This window comes from Pyxicephalus adspersus, chromosome 10 (genome assembly GCF_032062135.1).
Source record: "Pyxicephalus adspersus chromosome 10, UCB_Pads_2.0, whole genome shotgun sequence".
In the NCBI taxonomy this organism is placed as follows: Eukaryota; Metazoa; Chordata; class Amphibia; order Anura; family Pyxicephalidae; genus Pyxicephalus; species Pyxicephalus adspersus.
In genome coordinates this window covers 32,492,099-32,512,985 of record NC_092867.1, presented here as the reverse complement: position 1 = coordinate 32,512,985, position 20,887 = coordinate 32,492,099, and the positions used below count along the sequence as shown (strand labels likewise).

Below are 20,887 nucleotides of genomic sequence, written 5' to 3'. Positions count from 1 at the left end.
CAGCAGGGTGCCGCTTACTTGTCTCCCCCCTCCCCTCTCTATAGAGCAGAATGGCGTTGTATGTACTGCACTCGTTTATAGCCTTGATGTTGAGGCTTAATGTTGTTCCCCCTTCCCTACAACCCTGAACATTTACTGACACGTGGCTCACAGTAAGCCTGGCTTTACTGCCTTTTACCTATCTGATCTATTAATTTAGTATATAAAAAACACAAGTTGTGCTTGCAACTATTAAGTACTCTTAAAGCATAGAATGTGAATGTTCTGAATGTTCATTATCTATGTGATGATTTTTGTTCTAAAACTGTCTGCTCTTGCCTAGCAGGGAAAAATGCAAACCAAAGATTATACAGTGCATGTAAATAATGCATTGACACCACCTATAGAACATTACTAAACTGGGAATATTTGTATGTTATATATACTGTATCATTTTACATGTTATGTTTTTCCTTGCCGGTAAACATGACAACATAATATATATTACAATAATACTTGCCAACAGCACTCTGTCCACAGTCAGGGCATGTCTCTGTATCTGAGAAATTCATATTTTATGGCCTACAAAAGTGAAAGTTTGTGTTAGAACAATGTTCTATCATGCTGTACTAAAACTTATCACAAAATAAAGTCATATAAATTTTTACACCAACGTTATGGCAGCAACAGGTCATCCTAATCATTTTTTAGGGGTGGAGGAGCCAACACTACACTCCTGAAGCCTAAACTGCCCTGTTACAAAAAAAATTGCCATGTGTTAAACATCCTTGTTGGAGATAAACTGCATTCTAGAATGCTGCTAGAAATGTATTAGAACATAGAAACCTTACCAATGTGTGGACATATTATATTACCTTCATCACCAAATGGACACTTCTAGACAGCAGATAATAAAAGAAACCCGAATTCAAAACACTAGGCATTAGAAGAAAGTAGCTGTAGTCATGAGCCATTATATACAAATAGACCAAAATCTGTTTCAAAATACATTATGAATAAATGAAAACCAAATTCCCTAAAAAACATAAAAAAAGATCTAAAGGTTAATGTACCATCACCTTTCCTTATTCAGCCCCTTATGTAAAGGTTAATGTACCATCACCTTTCTTTATTCATTCCCATACAAGAATATCAAGGCTTTGGCGAAGCAATGCTCTCCTTTATCTACTGCACATATTGGATTACCAGCTATATATTTACATATTCAAACAGAGACTTACAATAACAGAACACTTGTAGAAATATGAGAAATTGCTACGATTCAAGTCATATGGTGACATATCGACATTTTTTGGATTGTTTTATTTTTCAGTCTATTGTTTTTGTTGCAAAATAACAAAGAATGGAATACAACAATATTAAAGGTAAAAACAAATGGCAAAAAAGTCCAGTAGTATTACTCCAATCTCACATTGTGTAAAATTGATATAATTGGTAAGTTTTCTTTGTTTTGTTTTGCATAAAAAGAGATCTGGATCAGATCCTTGGTCACAATATATTGCTGTCTGTGTTCTATTTAAACAGAATAGACTACAAAGCTGATAGGGCTTGTATCCTTCCCACCATCAACTAAACAAGTTTTATGTTTTCATTGTGTAGCAGTTGGGAAGCTTTACCCTTAGTTTACTCTTATATCTCCAAAGTGCAATGAAGGGTGCGCACAATATCTTCTGTAAGGACATATATATTTTACATAGTATATATATTATAAAGCAACTGAAGTTATATAAAAATGCATGTAACATACACCATTTTGTAAATTTATAACCACCATAAACACCATATAAGTTTTAAAGAATATTAAAAACAAATGTACAAAAAAGTAAAATCTGTACTTACATTTGTGGACTGACTAAACAACGATATTGACCAAAATGTGACAATGTTCCTATGATAAGATTTGCATTTCTTTTTTCAAGATTTTTACTTCCTCCTAGCTTCTAGATTAGAACTCAGATAACTTGTAACCAAATACCAAACCAAACTTCTTCTTGCGATATTAACTGACAGGCTAACATCTGACATAAGGAAGCAATTCAAAAAAAGATAGGTATACACAGGACATTCCTAGCTACCCGCATATACTGTACAACATATACTTTATACTGTAAAGTGACTTGATTTACTCCAATACCCTGACCATCCAAGCTCTTATTCTAGAATTCAAGTGTTATCATAGCATGTTGATGTGAAGCCATTCTAAAACCTAACTTTAAGTTTAAATCAGCAAAATATATTTTAGGTGCAGTAAGTAGAATGTTTGCAATGTTTTATAGTTCACTTTCTTTGGAAAGCAGATCTAAAATAAAAAAAAGTTTCTCTACTTTCTCTGTATTAGGTGTTTTTTTGCAATGGTCTGGCGAACTGCCTACTAAGTCAAAAACAAGAGGGGTGTCACATGTAGGGTCTTTGTATTAAAGATGGGATTTCAGTCTCCTCTATGACCCCATTCATTGGACCTGATTTTTTTAAAGCTCTCCAAGGCTAGAGAGGGTACACTTTCATCAGTGAACCTGGATCACCCAGCTTCACTGATGAAAGTGTATCCTCCCCAGCTTTGGAGAGCTTTAATCAATCAGGTCCATTATATGGGGAGAGGGTTTCCAAAGGATTTAGCACATTCTGAGCAAGCTCACCTCCTTATCAGCTAAAGTTGTATGGCTTGTGTTGTGACAGGGCAACCATGGATAAAACAGTAGACAGGAAGACTAGTAAATGTCTCCTAGAGACCATGGGTTGTGATCAGTATAGCTGCATGGCATGCCACCCTGTAGGTAAGGCACTGATGTTGTGATAGTTTGGTGGAAGGAGGCAAAACATAGGCTAGCAGAGAAGGCCCATCAGTGTTCATTAACATCTTCTCCTTTCCTACTTGCTACTCCTCCTTCCTACTAACACCAGGGACTAGTGGAGCCCTATATAGGGTATGACTAGCCCAGAGGTGTGTGCACACTTATCTGCAATTTTGTATATACAGTGGTATTATGGTATAAGTCCTTAATCCGTTCCAGATCCTTGTACCTATACCAAACCGGACGTATACTAAACACATTTTTCTTATACAAAATAAAAGGAAAATTAATAATCTGTTCCCTTGAAAAACCTATTGTTATTGGCATATTATACATTGATGGGGCTGTATGAAATCATTTAAACACCGCTTAATACTAAAATGCATAAATACCAAAGCAATTAGGTTTAGGACTCATTTTGACCCATACAAGTTCTAGCACAAAGATTGTATACGAAGCAAAATTTTTTGTGTCCAAACAGCACTTATACCAAGTTGGACTTATTCCAAAGCGGACATATACCGAGGTACCACTATATATGTATATTTTGTTATCATCTCTCTGCATTCAGTTAAAAAATCAACATACAGATAAACACAACTCCAAACACATGCTCTAATCAAGAAACAAAGCAGCAGCCAACTTGGTAAGCAGGAATGCAACAGTAACATACTAGCAGCAGAACAGAGAAAAGAGTGACATATATATATATACAGCCTAATAGCTTGCTGATTTCCAGCCTTGGACCATTCATTCAAGGAGGAAGGGAGGACAAGACCTGTAACTAATATTAGGTAATATTATATTATATATTATATTATTTCATTAACTACAGCAAAGAAATATCAGGTCTTACACCTTGGCAAACAGGGTTGTGTTTTCTGGCAGAGCCGTTTGATTCTTAGAGCTTTATACATTTTAATTTCATTAACCTGTATATATTAAAAAATAATAAAAACTTTTATGGTATTATGGAAAATAAACTCAAGTTGTTATATGTTTCCGTGTCTATTGTTTAGAAAAGTAAACGTACAGCATTCCAAAGTAGTGTAAATTGAAGCAGGGAATTACCAAAAGTTACATGCAAATAGATAAAAAGATTCTAAGGCTACACCCATAGGACATGCAGTATAAAGGTGTGGCAATATAAAGGTATACTCACAACTATGCCAAATGTATTTAAACATTTAAAGAACAAAGTAAATAATATGGTGAAAAGGAGATATATCTACCTGGTTTTATTGGAATCAATATATTATTTTCCAGGACTATAGGCGACACCTTGTCCTGACTTCCTTTCTTAGGCCTAATTAAGAAGGTCTCTTATCAGTAAATATTTAGACGGATATTGTGTATTGTGTCAGTTAATTTAGATTTTGCCTGTAGTGCTTTGCTAAAGGTTGATTTTCTTCATTCTTTCAGCTAAATATTGAGTTTCACATTTTTTGTATGATACATTTTCATGGCTTATCCTACGTTCTCCTTTTTATTTGTTCCTATCCTTTAGGTTTGATAAGTCTTGTTAATGTATTTCTTCAGAAATATATAAAAAAGACAAGGTAAAGAAAGTGTTCTTTTAGATGCAAAATTTGATCACTCTCCCTGGGTTTATACAATCAGCTAAAACAGATAATTTAGCAGGTAAATCCTAACCCTACCAAACCATCTTTAATATTGGTCTAATAAAAGGAAGGGTCATGTCAAATCAACCAAATTGTAGCAGTCTTATAACTTATTTTTTGTTTCTTTTTACGTTTGCTATAATCATTGCAGATATCAAAATTAGCAAAGCTCACACTCCCTGCCAATTGGCCAGCTTTTACTCTGATACTCTGTATAAGGGACCCTGCTTGTTTTTAAATGCTGCAATGCTTCAGTAGTCACAGCCTATACATTGTATGAACCATATCCCTATGCCTGATGATTTGTAGCAGCTACAGGATAACTCTCCATAGCATTTTTGATGTTTACAAAAAATTAAGCTGCAGTCAATATAGCAAATCCAACAGCTTTTATTCATTTTAACTACAAGTAATGCAAGAAAATAAAGAAATGTATACCTACTGCAATTTTCATACAATCTTTTAGAAATATAAAACAATTGTCAATTGGTAAAGTCCAACATCTATCAAAAAGTGAAACTTTATTCTTGGGAGTTGCACTTTAGGAAGTATGAAGCTTTTGTGTAAAGTCATTTTTCTTTTCTGTGACAAAAACTTTCACCTATTAGTGTGTTATTTTCTAGTTACAGTACCTGTTTTAAGGTCATATTTTGCTTGGTGTTTGTGCAACTTCCATCACTGAATATGAGTTACTTGCTTGTATGTTTTCCATTATATTCCTTTGCCATCTAGGCAGAAAATGAATTCTATATATGGTAAATTCACTTTGTATATGTGTCCAACAAATTAAAATTTGGCAATTTTCCTGGAACATGATAAACAGGCAAATCGCAGTTATGAACAAAAATTTAGAAATTCATATTTAAAGAAAAATTTTAATTAAGCATGTACATGACAGATGACAAATGTGATGTACAGAGAAAAAACTTCATTCTAGTAAAACACTACTTTACATGATTATTTCTAGTGAAAGGTTTAGTTCATCATTTTTTAAAGATAGCTTAGTTTTGGACACATAAGCTACATGGAGGTCTGTAGAAACAGCTACTAGTGATGAGCATAGGACAAAGGAGACAGATAACCCAACGCCTTTCGCAGTATTAATCTGCTTCATCAGGGATTATACAAGACCTCAATAGATAGAATGCAGAAGGGTGTAAAACCACAGTATATAGTATCGAGTGTGACTAAGTCTGGCATGGGATGCAGTCATGGGGAACAGGAGGACCCCCTCCAGCAGCAAGAGAGAGGGACGCTCAAACTGGAACCAATGAATCCACTAAATATACATTTTGTTTTTCTGTGTCAAGTATAATCTCATTGGGTACTGAGTAATATTCAACAGATTAGGTGAAACGAAGGTCCAAAATGGGAGTCTGTTCCTCAGCTGCTGCAGATGGAACTAACAGGGTCCCACAAGATATATGCAACCAATATTATTAATAGCAACATAATTATTTTTAAATAATAAAATAAAGATATACATATGCTCATAGGTATATATGAGGCACATACCACATCCAAGCCACTGCCTAGATGATACAGCTAGCAGCGTAACCACCAAAACTGTGACAAAAGCACTTAAAAGGCTGTTTATTACAAAAAAAGTATAAGGGAAGGAATTTACACAATGAAAGCATTGTACAAATTGTTTATTTTAATAACAAGAGCAAAATATTCAAAAAATGTCTGAAAAAATGTCCCAAGCCCTTATGTTTCTTTTCATTAATTTTTAGACAGTCATAGTTATACTTCTCCTAATAGAATAAATCTTCTTTCTCAGTCCTGAAATGTATTGCAGTATATATTGCAGTATCCACATGCAACCATGATCTAATGGTTCTAAAAGACAATCTGTACCTAAGGAATATGAAACATTTGGATAAAATAATAGAGAGCAGTTTAGTCTGTGCTGTCCATGGTGCTGAAGAACAATAAAACTTTTGAGTTGTTTTATTAAGGAAGCAGAAACCGTTCACCAAGTAAAGTGAAGTTTGCCTAATAAAAACTTTTTTACAGCCTTGCAAAAGCAAAAACAGTATACCATCCTATCTTTGTTCTATATAACTGTGCTGTGGCAAATGTGAACATGTTTTATATCTGCCTCCTCCATACATCAACTATTTTTCACATATGTACAAAAATGTGTAATCTGCAGCTGAATCCTGTGTAGTTTATGGGTACATGCCACCATATATACTGGTATACCAAATACCATAGCTGTTTAGATAGCATGTTTGCTACAACACTAAATATATTAGCAGGGTTTGCAGTATTGCTATTTTGTATACTTGAATAAAACTGTTAACATTTTTTTGTTCTAGTGTATTAGTAAAGTTTTATTTTGTTATTTTTAAAGATTGAAATCAAACAATATAAATGCATTTAATTAATTGTATGCCATCAAAACAGCTTATTCAGAACATATATTCACATATATCACATATATTAAAAACAAATATAATGTAACATTTTTATTATAAACAAATATAAAGGGAATTGCAGTGAAATAGGCTGTTAGCTTGGCAAAGTGAATAATCACACTGTAAGTAATACAGTAGTTACTGTGGTGAAAATTGCAAAGAATACCCAATTACTTGCACAGAAATAAAAAAAATCTCTGACGGGGAAATCTCCCAGTAAACTTAAAAACTGGAATTAAGGCTTTAGTGTTGTATAAATAATCAGCTAACATCATATTTGCATTTCCTGCATTCATTGTCATCCAAAAGTATCTACAGAAGAATCGTTTGGTTAGATCTTTTTTTAAGCTTGTTGCATGAAATTCCAACATCCTTATAAACGCAAGTCTCCTTGAAGTCAAATAATGTAAAAGTGTTATTTTCAATTCCATGAAACGAGGTAAGCTCTGTTACAACTTTTCTTCTACTGTACTACTTTGAGAAATTAGAACTGGCTTTTCAATAATGGACTCATAAACAACTTCATGGCCAGTCTCTTCTGTTCCAAATTTGCGTTCTCGATCAGTTGACCTACACAAATAGACAAAGTTCCAATTATATTAGCAGGATGTTTATAAAAGTGTTCTTTAAGATGTAAATTCCTGCAAAGCAGTTGCACACTGGCTTTATAAACCATAGAAAGCATTAATGTTTCTTCATGACAGTTCTTTGAAAGCTGGAATTCTTTTTTGTTTAAATCACTATTTCTAATTAATGAGATACCATTACAGTGCTGAATGCTTTAATAATACTAATTTGGTCATAAATATAAAACCCCCCATAATCCTGACAAAGAAAGGTTATAGGGTTAAATAATGTACAACGGGGGGTGCCAGACCAATGCTAAGTAAGAAGACCTGCATTTATTTAAATAAATCACTAACAAGTCAACAATATTTTAGGGGTTTGGGGTCATATAACACTCATAAGCCTACAAACATGTTACATTTTGGCAGCTAGAGTTATATAACCCACCAATAATATTAAGGTTATTGTTAGATTCAGAAGCTGAGAATTATGGATTATGGATAAAATGGAGTTTTATGAGTAGATTCAGTTCAGCCATTGCTGATTTCTGCTTCTAAGCTGACTTGTTCAGTTAAAATGTTATAGATTCCTGAAAATTAAAAAGACCACAACAGAATCACAAAATTTCATAGGTTTGCATGGTTCTAGTATTGACTTTGATTTTCTGAACATCTCAGAGCCACATAAAGTCTATGATAGAAGCAGGGAAGGGATAGTTATGTTAGACCTAGCAGCAGTTCACACTAATGAAGGTATAAATGGGGAACTAAACCTATCTGTGCTGGCCTAAAGGAGGTGGGCACACTTAAAGCCAAACCAATACCCCAAGGCTGCTTCTCTTTGTCACTTCAGCTGTATCTGTTTTCCAGTGTCATCACATACGATGTTAGACCAGTAGTTTTGAATTGTACAAGAGGATGATGAGAGCCCATCCACAAGAAAGTTGGAATGCAGAGAAGGGGGATAAAGTAATTCTTATGACTTATTCCTATCCCATTGGAAAATAAAGTGCATTTAACCTTTTCCATGTGCGAGGGAATACTAAACAAGTAATTGTTTTCACCAAACCAAGGTTCAGCTTTATTAAGTAAATATCAGCTTACCAATATGATAAAATGTCTCTCCTTATTTGTTGAATCCTATTAAGGATCACTTCTGCTGTAGGTCTTTTTGTCTGATTTGGATTCCAACATTGCTTCATGCATTTCAAAATTTTGGTAATGTCGTCTGTCCGGTTATCAGTAATATTTATGTCTGCATACGCTTCCTGGAAAAAACAAATATGTGTTTTCTAAACCATGTGTTTCTGAAGTGACAACTTTATACACAAATACTTCAAAATTTTACATACTCTGTAAAGTGGAATTCAGTAACAAAATGGCAGCCTAATAAAACTAAAAACCTTTCTATAAGCTTGAACCAAGCTGGCCATTCTCATCTGACCTTTGGCGTCAACAAGGCATTTTTGGCCCTAGAACTGCTTCTCATTGGATATTTGCCTTCTTTTAGCCACTCTCTGTAAAGGATGGTTGTGCATGAAAATCCCATAATATCACCAGTTTCTTTCAGGCACCAACAGCCAAGCCATGTTAAAGTCACTCATGTTACCTTTCTTCCCCATGTAATTGAATAATTGGACATCTGCATTAACAAGCAGTTGAACTGTATACTTTATATAGTTGCTTCTGAGTATATATTTTAAAGAGTTAGTTTACTGTTCAATTTAACTCCCTTCCTTACAAAATAATCAATCTTTTTTCCTTTTACAATGTTTCTAGCAGTGTGATGTAGCTCCAACTCCAGGTCTATGCTTACAATCAGAATTCAAGGAGTATTCTGCATGATCATAGGATTAAAATATCAACTATGACATGTGATCACATGGTTTTGCTTAAGGTCAGTTACAACTGTCTATTTCTTGCCAGAATACCTCAATGTGTTCCTAGAAATAGATCTTTTACTTACCCGTGGCAGCTTTCACACTTGTACACATTGTATGTATCACATTTTCTTGCAGTGGAAAACATTTTTTTACCCAGGAGCAAAGGTTATTTTGGAGGTAGCCAAATAGCCTAACTACATGGTTTTGGAATGTTAGGGAAACTGCAGAGGAAGTCCACGTCAACCACGGAGAAAACATGCAAACTCCTTGTATGTATGTTTTCCTTGCAAATGTATTAATTAGAGAACAAGCAAAAAGGTAAAGGTAAAGTAAAGTAAACCTATTATAATAGCAACTGTTTGTCGAAGGTGTCATGGAAAGTAACCAGGGGCTGCCATTGCTAAAATCTCCTTTAAGAAACTTAGTTTCCAGGTTGTCATGCAGATGATCTGGCTTCCATTGTTTCTTAGACCTGGAAACCTAGCAGGATATAACTCAAAAGTTTTGAATTGAGACAGACAGGCAACTAACATTTTCAAAAAAAGGTAAAAAATGTCATCCCAATACTTTTTGGGCAGAGACATTTTTCAGGTGGATTAGTAGATATTACCATGTTTGTTTTGCATTGATGAAACTTCGGCAGTGGATAAAATGAGTTCACGACATCCTGCTGTGTGCATATTGCTTCCCAAAACACAACTGCCAGGCTGAAGATGTCAGATGATTTTGAATACATTTTATTAACCCTCACTTCAGGAGCTGACCTGTGAAAAAAATAAATGACATTAAATAAATTACCCTTGTTCTATCCTATTAGCGTAAAAAGAGGTTCTGAAAACAAAAGTACCACCTATGTTTTACCAGTAAGAAGAAGCAAAGTGATTTTATTAAAAATGTATGTTGGCCGTGCATTTTTAAATGTATTATTCTGCCAGTTTCCCACAATAAATTACTTTAAATTAGTTGAATGGGTGAGATGTGCTAAAGACTTGAAGCAGTACACATGTGCAAATCAATTGATGCTAACCATCCACAAATATCCATTTTAGTTCCAGTTATTAACTATACAGAGGCACATAATTAATCACTGCCACTGAAAAACCTGGAACATTCATCACCAGATAATGTCTAGTGAATATCAGGGATCACTGCTTTATGAATAGGCCCCTTAGTGTTCTTTGTATTTTGTTTGTTTGTATTTGTGTTTTGCCTTGTTTTGAGTATTTGTTATTTGGCTTCTATAGCTTTAAATGTTTTTAATCATCATCTTTTTTTTTTTTTTTATTTCCATTGGAAAAAGTAAAATAATACATCAAATTATAGATGCATTTGTGGCTTAAAAATAGGAGAGTTAAAGCTGTCAAATCCATTGCAGCTTCAAAAACTCCAGAAAACTACCATTCATTTTTATCATTTACTCCAATGCAAATTCTTAAAATTATTTTCAACGTTCTAATCTAACTTGCCTAAGAGCTAGTAAGGGCCACTACCGTAAGGTCATGGCAGCCAGGACCCTTCTCCCAAGTCCCCCCCATCACTATAGGAAAGCAGGTGGATTGATAGGTGGATGAGGCCAGGTCCTGTAAGTAAGATGCCATGTTAGCTCAGACTTGGGGTGGGTATGGTCCTTAGCTCACCTCAAAACTTACATAGTACCATCTCTAACTATAGTTTCAGAGACAGGATCTGGGCCCACCCACTTGATGGACTTGGCCTATGACCTGGCCTATATCATTTTTGCTGATCCTGTCTGATGTACATGTAATTTACAACACTGGATAGAGGAACAGGTAGGTAAGTCAGTGAGGGGGTCTGCACTGAGTGGGGGTGTCTGTACTTGGGAGGGGTCAGTACTAATGAAAGGGTTTCACTTGTAGGGGGGGCTGTATTAATTGTGAGTATGCTATGATAGGGTATCTGCACTGACTAGGGAAATGTTAATCAGCACTAAGGGGGTCTGCTCTGATTGGTAATTTGCAATGAAGGGGTCTGCATATAGGGGGTCTATACATAGGCAAGTATGTACTGAAAAGTGGTCTGGACTGCAATGTTTGCATGGATTGGAGGTCTGTACTCAGGTTGTTCTGTGCTAAGGTGAGGTCTATACCGTGGGGTGGAAGATCTGCACTAAAGAGGGGGAATCAGACACTAAGAGGAGTTTTTCAGGAGAGGTCTGAGCTGTGTTGTGAGTAAGTAAGATAAAGATTTACAGCGGAGTGTGCGAGGAGAAAGGTTCAAATTCTGCATTGGGGCCCATAATACTGTAGCTATGCCACTGGTTAAAGCTTTTTAAGGACGAATGTCTGTAGATTTTTAAACTTCTGTAAATTTGCCATTTTACTGACTGCACACAACAACCACTCAGCTTTGTTTTGCCCACAGTTTGGAAAAAGAATTCTGATTAATTGCTTAGAGTAACAATACAAATTCTTGTTGCCTTTTTTAACAATAGCTCTTTGGTGAAACAAAAACAGACAAACAAAAGAAATTGAAGGATTAAGTACCATTTTTCAGCTTCAGTCGGCATCATTTTAAAAGCATATGTTCTACCTTCCAAAGACACGGATCTTCCAAAATGGCTGATTTTCACGGTGCCCTGATGGGGAGAATACACAGTATATTGAGTTGATGTTCCCATGATTCCGATGTCAGCAATCACAAATTATTAAAACCCTGAAACTTAGCATACTTTGCTGTAACGCCATCAGTATATGTTAGTTGAATGTAAAGTGAAAAACAAAAACTATTGAGCAAATTTACCAAATTAGTTGATATTTTCACTCAATAAATCACTTTGAATACCCAGTCTTTTGCAGATAAAAGTAGTAAAAATTCCTTTTCACAAAATTGGATAATGGTAATACATTTTTAAAAAATGTATTGGTTAAACATTCTAAACTCCTTAAGTAAACTAGCCACTTTGTACCCTAGAGTTAAAGCAGGGTACTTAGCATCCATCAGGGAGTCGATGTTGAACGTTTGCTTGAAAATAGCGCACTCTTAAGGTTACCCCAATAAACATTTGAAAAATATTCCAAACTAATCTTTTAAGAACCAACTTTGAAAACTTCCTGAAACATTTGTGAACAGAAAAACAACAGTGTGGGACTTTTTGGTACAATAGATAAAAACTATTTTCTTTTAATTACAACATATAAAACAATCCATACAAATATATAATTACAACAGTGTCTATTATGGTACAAATATGAATATTCAATGCATAAATGTTCCTTGTTTCTGCGTTTTGCATGCACTGCTTCATCAGGAGAAAATTCACTTTCTGTTAAATATAGACAAGCATATTGCACATAAGCACATTGCTTAGGACCTCCTCACAGCACTAGGTGACTGTAGCAGCCACTCCTATGAACAGGGGGAAAAGGAATGCAAATGTATCTTGCTGGTGGGGCTGATAATAAAATGAAACAGTTGTATTGCATTACATGCTCAAAGCGCAGGTTTTGTTTAAATAATGTGTTTGTATTTCCAATGTTATAGTTAGCACTCCATTATGAAAAAAACACACAAACCCACCTTTGCTTGATTTATATATATGTGATCACATCTTAAATCACAGTGCACAATATTGTGGTTGTGTAATTGAAGCAAAGCCAGTGTGATCTGCTCAAGGTAGGAAAACAGCTGGTCTATTCCAATGTCAAATTTGATGTTACTCAGTGGACATCCATGTCCATCAAATGCTTTTGAAATCTATGTAACAGAAAGATACAGAATCAATTACAAAAATGCTTTTTTTAAGTGGGTAAAGCCTCCTAAAAACATGGGGGAAACTCCAAAGGGCATTTAGTCGTGATGAAAGCAGTGGGCTGGTTGTTGAAAATGTCAAAATACCATGATGGGTGAATGACAGTGTGGAGGAGTGGGCATTCTTGGGTAGATTGCAGCTGCATGAAAAATGCCCTAGATCAGGGGTTCTTAACCTTTTGATGACTCCAGACCCCCAATGGATTGTCCGATATTGTTCCATAGTCGCTTTACTTGACTGTCAAAAATTCAAAATATAAACCTAAAATAAAGTTGTAGTAAATACACATGTGTAAAAGTAAATACAAGCATTTGCAGGAAATGCTGAATATTCTCGAAGATACTATTCCGTTCCATTCACATACTACCCAAGTATAAAATAATACATTAAATAAAATAAATACTAGTACCCAGAGATTGAGTGCCATACCCCCAGCATTTGGTTCTCATACGGCCAAGGGGTATGAATACCCCTGGTTAGGAGCCCTTGCCCTAGATAAACCTGATGTGATGTTGTTTTTAAAAAAAATTAAATAAAGGCTGGCCAGGGACAGTAAAACTGGGAGGAGAAGACAAGATAACAAGATAACTTTGGATGTTTGCCTTTTACTTCCAACAGCTTCTAAACCACTATGTGACTGCGTGCAATCAAATCAGAGTAAGCAGTTTTACTGTTCAGTTCCAGACTTAAAACCATGTTGTCCCCCAAAAGCTGGTTTAAAGTGAAAAATTCCCTCCCGTTCCCTCCCCAAGCCAGGTGTTTCTACTGTCAAGCTATTCACATTCTCAGCAACCTTGGCAATATTTTGTTTGACCTTGCCTAGTGAGTAGCCTCTAATCTAAAAATTAGGGTCTCTAATTACGGTCCAGTACAGGGGTGGGCACATTTTTTGACTCAGGGTCCACAATGGGTTCTAAAATTTGACAGAGGGGGCGGACCGGATTTCGGCCCTCAACAGGTAGCAAAACATGAATATATGAATAATTAGGCATACCTCACCGAAATATGTCCAATATTTATTAAATGTATTATTAAACTTTAAATAAAAAAAAATCTGTTAAAACAAGAGTGCATAAAAATAATAAAAACCTGTAATATAACTGTACAGTAGCATGTATAATATATATATATATATATATATATATATATAAAGAAATCTTGTATTGGACTTCATTTCACTGTTTTAGTGAATAAGCCTGATCTCCTGCTGCCAGCTCTATAAGTATGATCCTCAAGTGCTGCATCTGTAATGATGAGGGAGCTCTACTCACATATTGGGATGAACTAGAATGCCTCTCGAAAATTTCCTCGTAGTTCCGATGGGTTTGCAAAATGTCGGCGAAATTTTGCGAAAACATTGGAAATCACTATAGGAGGATTATCGCAGTTGCATTCATAAATACAGCGGTGGGAATCCTCCTGTCAGTGAGCGACCCCCGGGCACTACAGGTCAGAATGAGGGCAGGCCTGATTGCTGTTGCCGCCCTGTTGTATTACTATACCCTATTCAAGAACACATACAACTAGTAAAGGGCTTCAAGAGCAATCAAGGGAGCGGAGCTGACAGCTTCACTCCCCTGATTGGTCTTGCAGGTCCAAAAAATTTGGTCTCGCCGGCCGAATTTACAAAGGCCGTTCTCACCTACATGTTTGGTAAGCCAGAGCAGCTCAATTCGCTGCGAGACAGAATTTTAAAAATTTGCTCGCTCATCCCTACTCACATAGCTTGCAATGTGCTGCGTGGTATCACAAGTGCAAATGGTGCTATTCAAAACAAATTTGTGCATTTGGGTGCCATACAGAATGAATCTTCCCAGAACTTTACAAGTGCCAAAAATGCTGAAAACACCTTTTTTGGGTGCATTAGGGAATGCATTCAAATTAATAGGCTGGTCTAAAGCAACATACAATAATGCAATAGAATCCTTTACATTAATCTGAGCTTTCCATTCATCATTTACTAAAAAAAAATACTCAGGCACATATTCATTACTTAGAGCTAGAAGGGAGATAATGCACAATAATAAAAAACACAAAAATATTAAAATAGAATCTTTTTCATTAATATGAGCTTTCCATTCATCAATTCATCAAAAAAAAAACTTTAAGCAAATAATCAATATGTACAGCTAGAAGGGAGATAACATTCATAAATAATTTAAACTTTCAATCCTTCAATTCCAAAATAATGTCACAAGCTTAATTTCACATGCTTCTTCTTCTGCTATGGACTGAACACGTGAGGTAAGTAGGCGCCAAGACATAACCCCACCCACTCTCCTATCACAGATCTGAGCCTGCGTTGTTAGAATGGGCGGGTTGTGTCATGGACACAGTCCGCCCACTTACAGGAGTCTGGAAACAAACGGGGAACGTGTTCTATGGCTCTGCCCGGTGCGCCAGCCCAGCAGAGAACCTGCTCAGGGTGGCACCGGCCAGAGCCGTGGACCACCAAACAGGCCACAGAAATATGCGGATTGGGCCATATACAGCCCGCGGGCCGTAGTTTGCCCGTGGCTGGTCTAGTAGGTAATGCCTGTTTTAGGGCCAACAGGTCCTCTGAAGCACTTGTAAGCTGAGGTGCCAGCACAGAAATAGAAGCAGTAATACCCTGTACCAATTTCTCTATTAAAGGAAAGTCAGCCTGATGAGTTAGGACTCAAAAGGGGAGAATTTGTTGGGCTTTTGCCATACCACCATGCTAACTAATGGGAAATCGAATTATCCTCCTTATCAGATGAATCTTATAAATGGAGGTAGCCTGCTGCTCAATGTCCTGTTGATCTTGCCCAAGCAAGGATGAAAGAAATAGCCTCAGTAAGCTCAGAAGAAACATAAATCAATGAATCTTCTATGTATTACTCACAGCTTAAATGACTTTTTCTCTCCTCAATCTAGGAATGTCAGCAGAAGTCTGAGTGCCCAGCAGGTAAATATAGTTCTGAAGGCATAAGACTTTTCCAAGAATGCATGTTCATGGCCATGTCTCCTGACTTCTGCTTTGTCCAACTATGGTTTCTAAATTATGTTCGGCTGTGACCTCTGTCTTATCTTTTCCTATCCACTTGGCTAGGGGTCGGCAACCTTTTGAGTCAGAAGAGTCAAAAATTACAATTTACAAAATTTCAAAGTTTTTAAAGAGCCACAAAATTTTTTCTTGCCAACAATAAATAGTACTCGCATAAATAAAGTTTTTTGATAAAAAAAAACTAATCTATTCATAAGAAAAAATATCTATTTAATATAAAATATCTATTTATTCATATATAAGTAGTGTTTTTCACAACAAATTAGATAATATATATATGGCATTATTAGATAATTACTTATTATTTAAGAAAAAAATTCAAACAATTAACCATTTACTTACAACACTAACTTGTCGTCGAAAGCGAACTAAAACCTACATAGAAACATCCGACGACGGCGTCATTCGAGAGCTTCCGACGGACTGACGACAGTGACGACGCGTGTCACGGGGGAGGGGTGCGGTGAAAAGCGAGTACAAGTGGCTGAGAGATAGAATCTGTGCCTAATCCTCGTTAATCGATTCAGAACGATTTTGAAATGTTTTTTTTTTATAAAATAAATAATATTTGCGTATGGAACTAAAGAGCCGCAGCTTCACATCCAAAGAGCCGTATGTGGCTCGCGAGCCGCAGGTTGCCGACCCCTGCACTTGGCTAATCCTACTAAATTTCATTATAATCACATTTCATAAAAACGTATTGTAGCTGAGTAAGCATTATTCACCTCTGTACTGCCCTTTCAAGATTAATTCTGACTACTAAATGATCTAGTAACGGAATACAATATTTCTAAACAATTACTCTAATACTGTATTACCTCGGGGTAATAGTAAATGTATCAATAGTGACATACCAGAGTTGTCATAAAGTGCTCACGCTTTATTTTATCCACAGTTAAAATGTTTTTATGGTTTAGTTGCAGAAGTTTTCTCCTGGTATTCAGATTCATCCTTCCTGAGACGGTTTCAGTAAGAATTCCTGTTGCCTAAGCACCAAAAAACAGTGTGAACACAAAATCCATTTCTATAAAACAAAACCCCAGTTATGCCAGGATTGCCCCTTTGTGCTGCCAAAACTGCAGTTTGCTGTAGGATTTATACCTTAATTGCAGCATGCCACAATGCACTGTAAACTTCCACAATTTATTGCAATGAGCTGTATGTCAAAATATGTTATTTGGCCATTGATGCAAGCATTAATACCACACACAGGCACAAAGAATTTTAAGTGTATCTAAAGGTTTGTTTTGGACTGGTTAAACTGCTACCAGTTTTTCACCTTTTTGCTGTCTACATTCTTTAGTGGTACAATGAAACTCAATGAAAGTTTTATTTATTTATCAGAAACCAGGCAGAAATGTGTATATCAGACTTTAGGAACATTTTTCTCTGGGATACTTGAACTGATATTGCTGATATATTCTTATAAACATTTCCTTGATTTGCGCAGATATGTCTATCATAATATGTTTGCACTTTGATTATTGTATTACAGTATTGCTGTTGATACTGTACCAATGTTGTCTGATCTTTGTGAATTGTTTCCATCGGTTCTTTAGTGCACTCTGCCATAAAATGTTCTGTCAATGAGAAAAGTAAAAAAAATATAGACTTATTCTTTGCCTGTGCTGTCTCATCTGTTTACTAAACTACAGCTAAAATGCAAATTCTTACCTTTGTCTACATAGCCCTGTAAACAATAAAGACAATTTATTAAAAAAAGTTTATCTAAATCATTCTAACAATGTTTTCTGCAGCAAATTTGGAGCTGGCTATTGAATTCATTGAATAAGTTCAGTTAAGGTAAACTATATATTTTTTTCTGGGTTATAGGTTTAGCAATTTAAAAATCACAAACCACAATAAACTAGGTGGGGGTGGGCATAAGCTTCACCTGCTGGTTAAATAGAAGAATGCATAATTGTATTTTAAAAACTATATTATCAAAACTATAACACCAAATTATAGAGGTGTGTTTGTAGAACTTGCAAATATTGGCTGATTTATAGGAATTAGTACATGTTACATTGATTACTTTCTTTTTGTACAGCTTAATAAATGAAATGTAGTAGTCTATACAATACCCTTAATATATCTTCTGAATTCACATAACAGCACACCGATCCCTCTGCATGGACAGTGTCCTTTCTGGTTCCTAAATGTTTAATAAATAATTTATGTAAAATAAAACTAAATATTGTACTGAAATACAAAAAAAAACACATTAATAAACACTGTTTGAGATGTTTCTTCATATTTTTCTTTTGGTTGTTCTCATGGTTTTCCTATTTATGCCATAACAACTTGTTTATTACTGCTCAAGTAGATTTTTATTTTTTATTTTTTTTTTATGGATTTGTTAGTGTAAGTGGGCAGGTATGTAAATGTTACACAAAATATACATAAAATAATATGCAGCATTTTACAAAGTCCATAGTCATGTCACTAGCTGTCTCTCAGAGCGGCTTACAATCTAATATCCCTACCATAGTCTTATGTCAGTAGGACAATTTAAAGACAATTTTGAGGGGAAGCCAATTTACCTAACTGCACAGTTTTTGGGATGTGAGAGGAATCTGGAGTGCTGAAGGGAAACCCATGCAAACATGCAGAATCCTTGCAGATAGTGTCCTGTCTCAAACCAGGAACCTAGTGCAACCTAGTGTAAAGGCCAGAGTGCTAGCCAGTAAGCCAACCATGCTCAGATCTGCGAACATTCCTTAGGTTTTAACTCTCACTTAATGTTCACATCAGACCTGTTGATTCTGCTGCAGGCTCAACCACGGTTCCAACCACTCCCATTTAAGTGAATGTCAGCCACTGGGAAGCCGTTGGGAACCATTGTACGCACGCAGCCTTTGTAGATTGCAGAATGGTTCTAGAAACCAACAAGTTGCTTTTGCCTATTTAGTTGCTTTTCCAGGACCAAATCACAACCATGCACAGAAGTTTAGCTGCAGTGTATTTCCCAGGTGCAGCAGCAGTTTGCCACTGCAAACAAGAAAGGGGCCTTACTGACATTATTCCAAATGGAAAAGTTTAGGGTTTATAACATATTGCATATTTTTATCTAATCTGATTGAAATGTTGATATAGTCTTGGGGTTCATAGCAGGGATGTTCCTGCACCCTCTACTAGTCTGTAAATTGGAAACCTGGATAAGGTGAGGGCCCTGGCCAATTGCCCTTTTTCTGGCAAGGGGCCCCTTGTTCTGGACATTTTCCCTTTTTCTTTATGAGGATATGCAGGTACACCATGTGTGATCATGCTATACATTCTGACATAAATTGGTGTCAATAATCAGCCATTATTTTCTTACTGAATCATAAATGAAGAAGGGTAAGGTAAGAAAAATATTAGAGGATGTCTGAGCTACTCTGGAAAATTATAAGAGCAAGGAAACAGAGAAAATGCATAATGGCACAATGCAAGGAAGCCCTTGCAAAAATGATTTTTATTATTTTCCAATTGAAATAGGGAATGTCCGCGGCTGTGGATGATAAGGCCACATCAGTGACAGACACTTACTTAATCCTGCAGTTTATTTGCAGTTGAACGTGTTGTCAGAAACATTTATGGCACCTAATAATACAGACTTGTATGTTTATTATAACAGGCTTAGGTAACCACATTTTACATTTACAACTTCTTGTTGGCTGTGTGCTCTAAACCTGCTTTAAAACTCCACACATTGTTTACATTTTTATTTTAAAAAAAAAGTATGGGGGTTCTCATTAAATTTCCAAGACCTTTAAGAGACAAATGTCAAAATGCATCTTGCCCATGTGGTCAATGCATTGCTCAGGATTTAGAGATCTAAGACTGCAATGGGAATATGACATGTTAACACTTTTGGTTTTTGAGTCATTGTGATTTACAAATGCATTAGGATATTCTTTATATTTGCATATTGACATCATGACATGCATCTTCTATTCACGAATGACTTTGCAGTCTGAAGAAGTGGACGTTCATCCTCGAAACAAGTAACACAGCTGCTACACCGCTGCTACTTACCTAGAAAAGACCATATTCAGTCACTGGGCTGTATATCAATTTCTGACTAATTAATTTTGCTATTAATGGTTGATTTCTAATCAACTAGTTTTGAGTAGTTTTTTAAATGTTGTTGGTCCTTGTATAGATTATTATCTTTATATATTATTGATATGTTTTATTTCTGTCCCCATATCTGTTTCTTTTAATTACTTTTAGTTTTTCTCATAATATGCATATTTTTTTTTTTAGTAGTGGTAAGTTACTTTTCAGGCTTCATTTAAAATAGGATGGTTTTTGGTTCCCATTACTCACTTTATTACTGTTTTTTGGGGTACCTCTACTATTGGGATTTATTCTCGTTTTCCTTAAATCTCAAGCACAGCAAAAAGTAAATATATAGTTAATGCATTTAGACATTATTAAGACGACCTGCATAAATTAAAACTGAGCACCAGAATGGGAAAGAAAGGTGATTTAAGTAGCATGCACAACCATCTTTAAGGTTTCCAGAGAACTGTCCAAATGGTGTGAGCCAGCCAGGTATTTTTTGGATGATCAACATTAGTAATATAGCTTATGCTGGCTACATCTATTGCTTTTGTGGATATTCTAATACTGATCTCTTTCCTTTGCCAGCAATTTTCGTGCAGCCTATTAACAGCCACTATATTGTATATTCCCACATTGATTTGTTGGTTATAATAGTGCATAATATTATAATTTATTCAAAAAGTAACTTCTTTGAACATAAGTAAGTATATAATCCACATTGAGTGGTTGATGCTGATGACTATAATCTGTAACC

General features: G+C 35.7%; 1 protein-coding gene across 1 annotated transcript; it reads right to left on the bottom strand.

The window, feature by feature from the left end:
- Positions 1-6,519: 6,519 nt before the first annotated feature.
- Positions 6,520-17,062, bottom strand: LOC140339737 (probable serine/threonine-protein kinase DDB_G0278535). Its single transcript, XM_072424572.1, has 6 exons — positions 16,938-17,062; positions 12,824-13,000; positions 11,791-11,882; positions 9,897-10,050; positions 8,508-8,671; positions 6,520-7,407 (listed from the first exon to the last, which is right to left on the bottom strand). Exons 1-6 carry the CDS (start codon positions 17,031-17,033, stop codon positions 7,287-7,289), a joined length of 804 nt encoding a protein of 267 aa, XP_072280673.1. The 5' UTR covers positions 17,034-17,062; the 3' UTR covers positions 6,520-7,286.
- Positions 17,063-20,887: the final 3,825 nt, after the last annotated feature.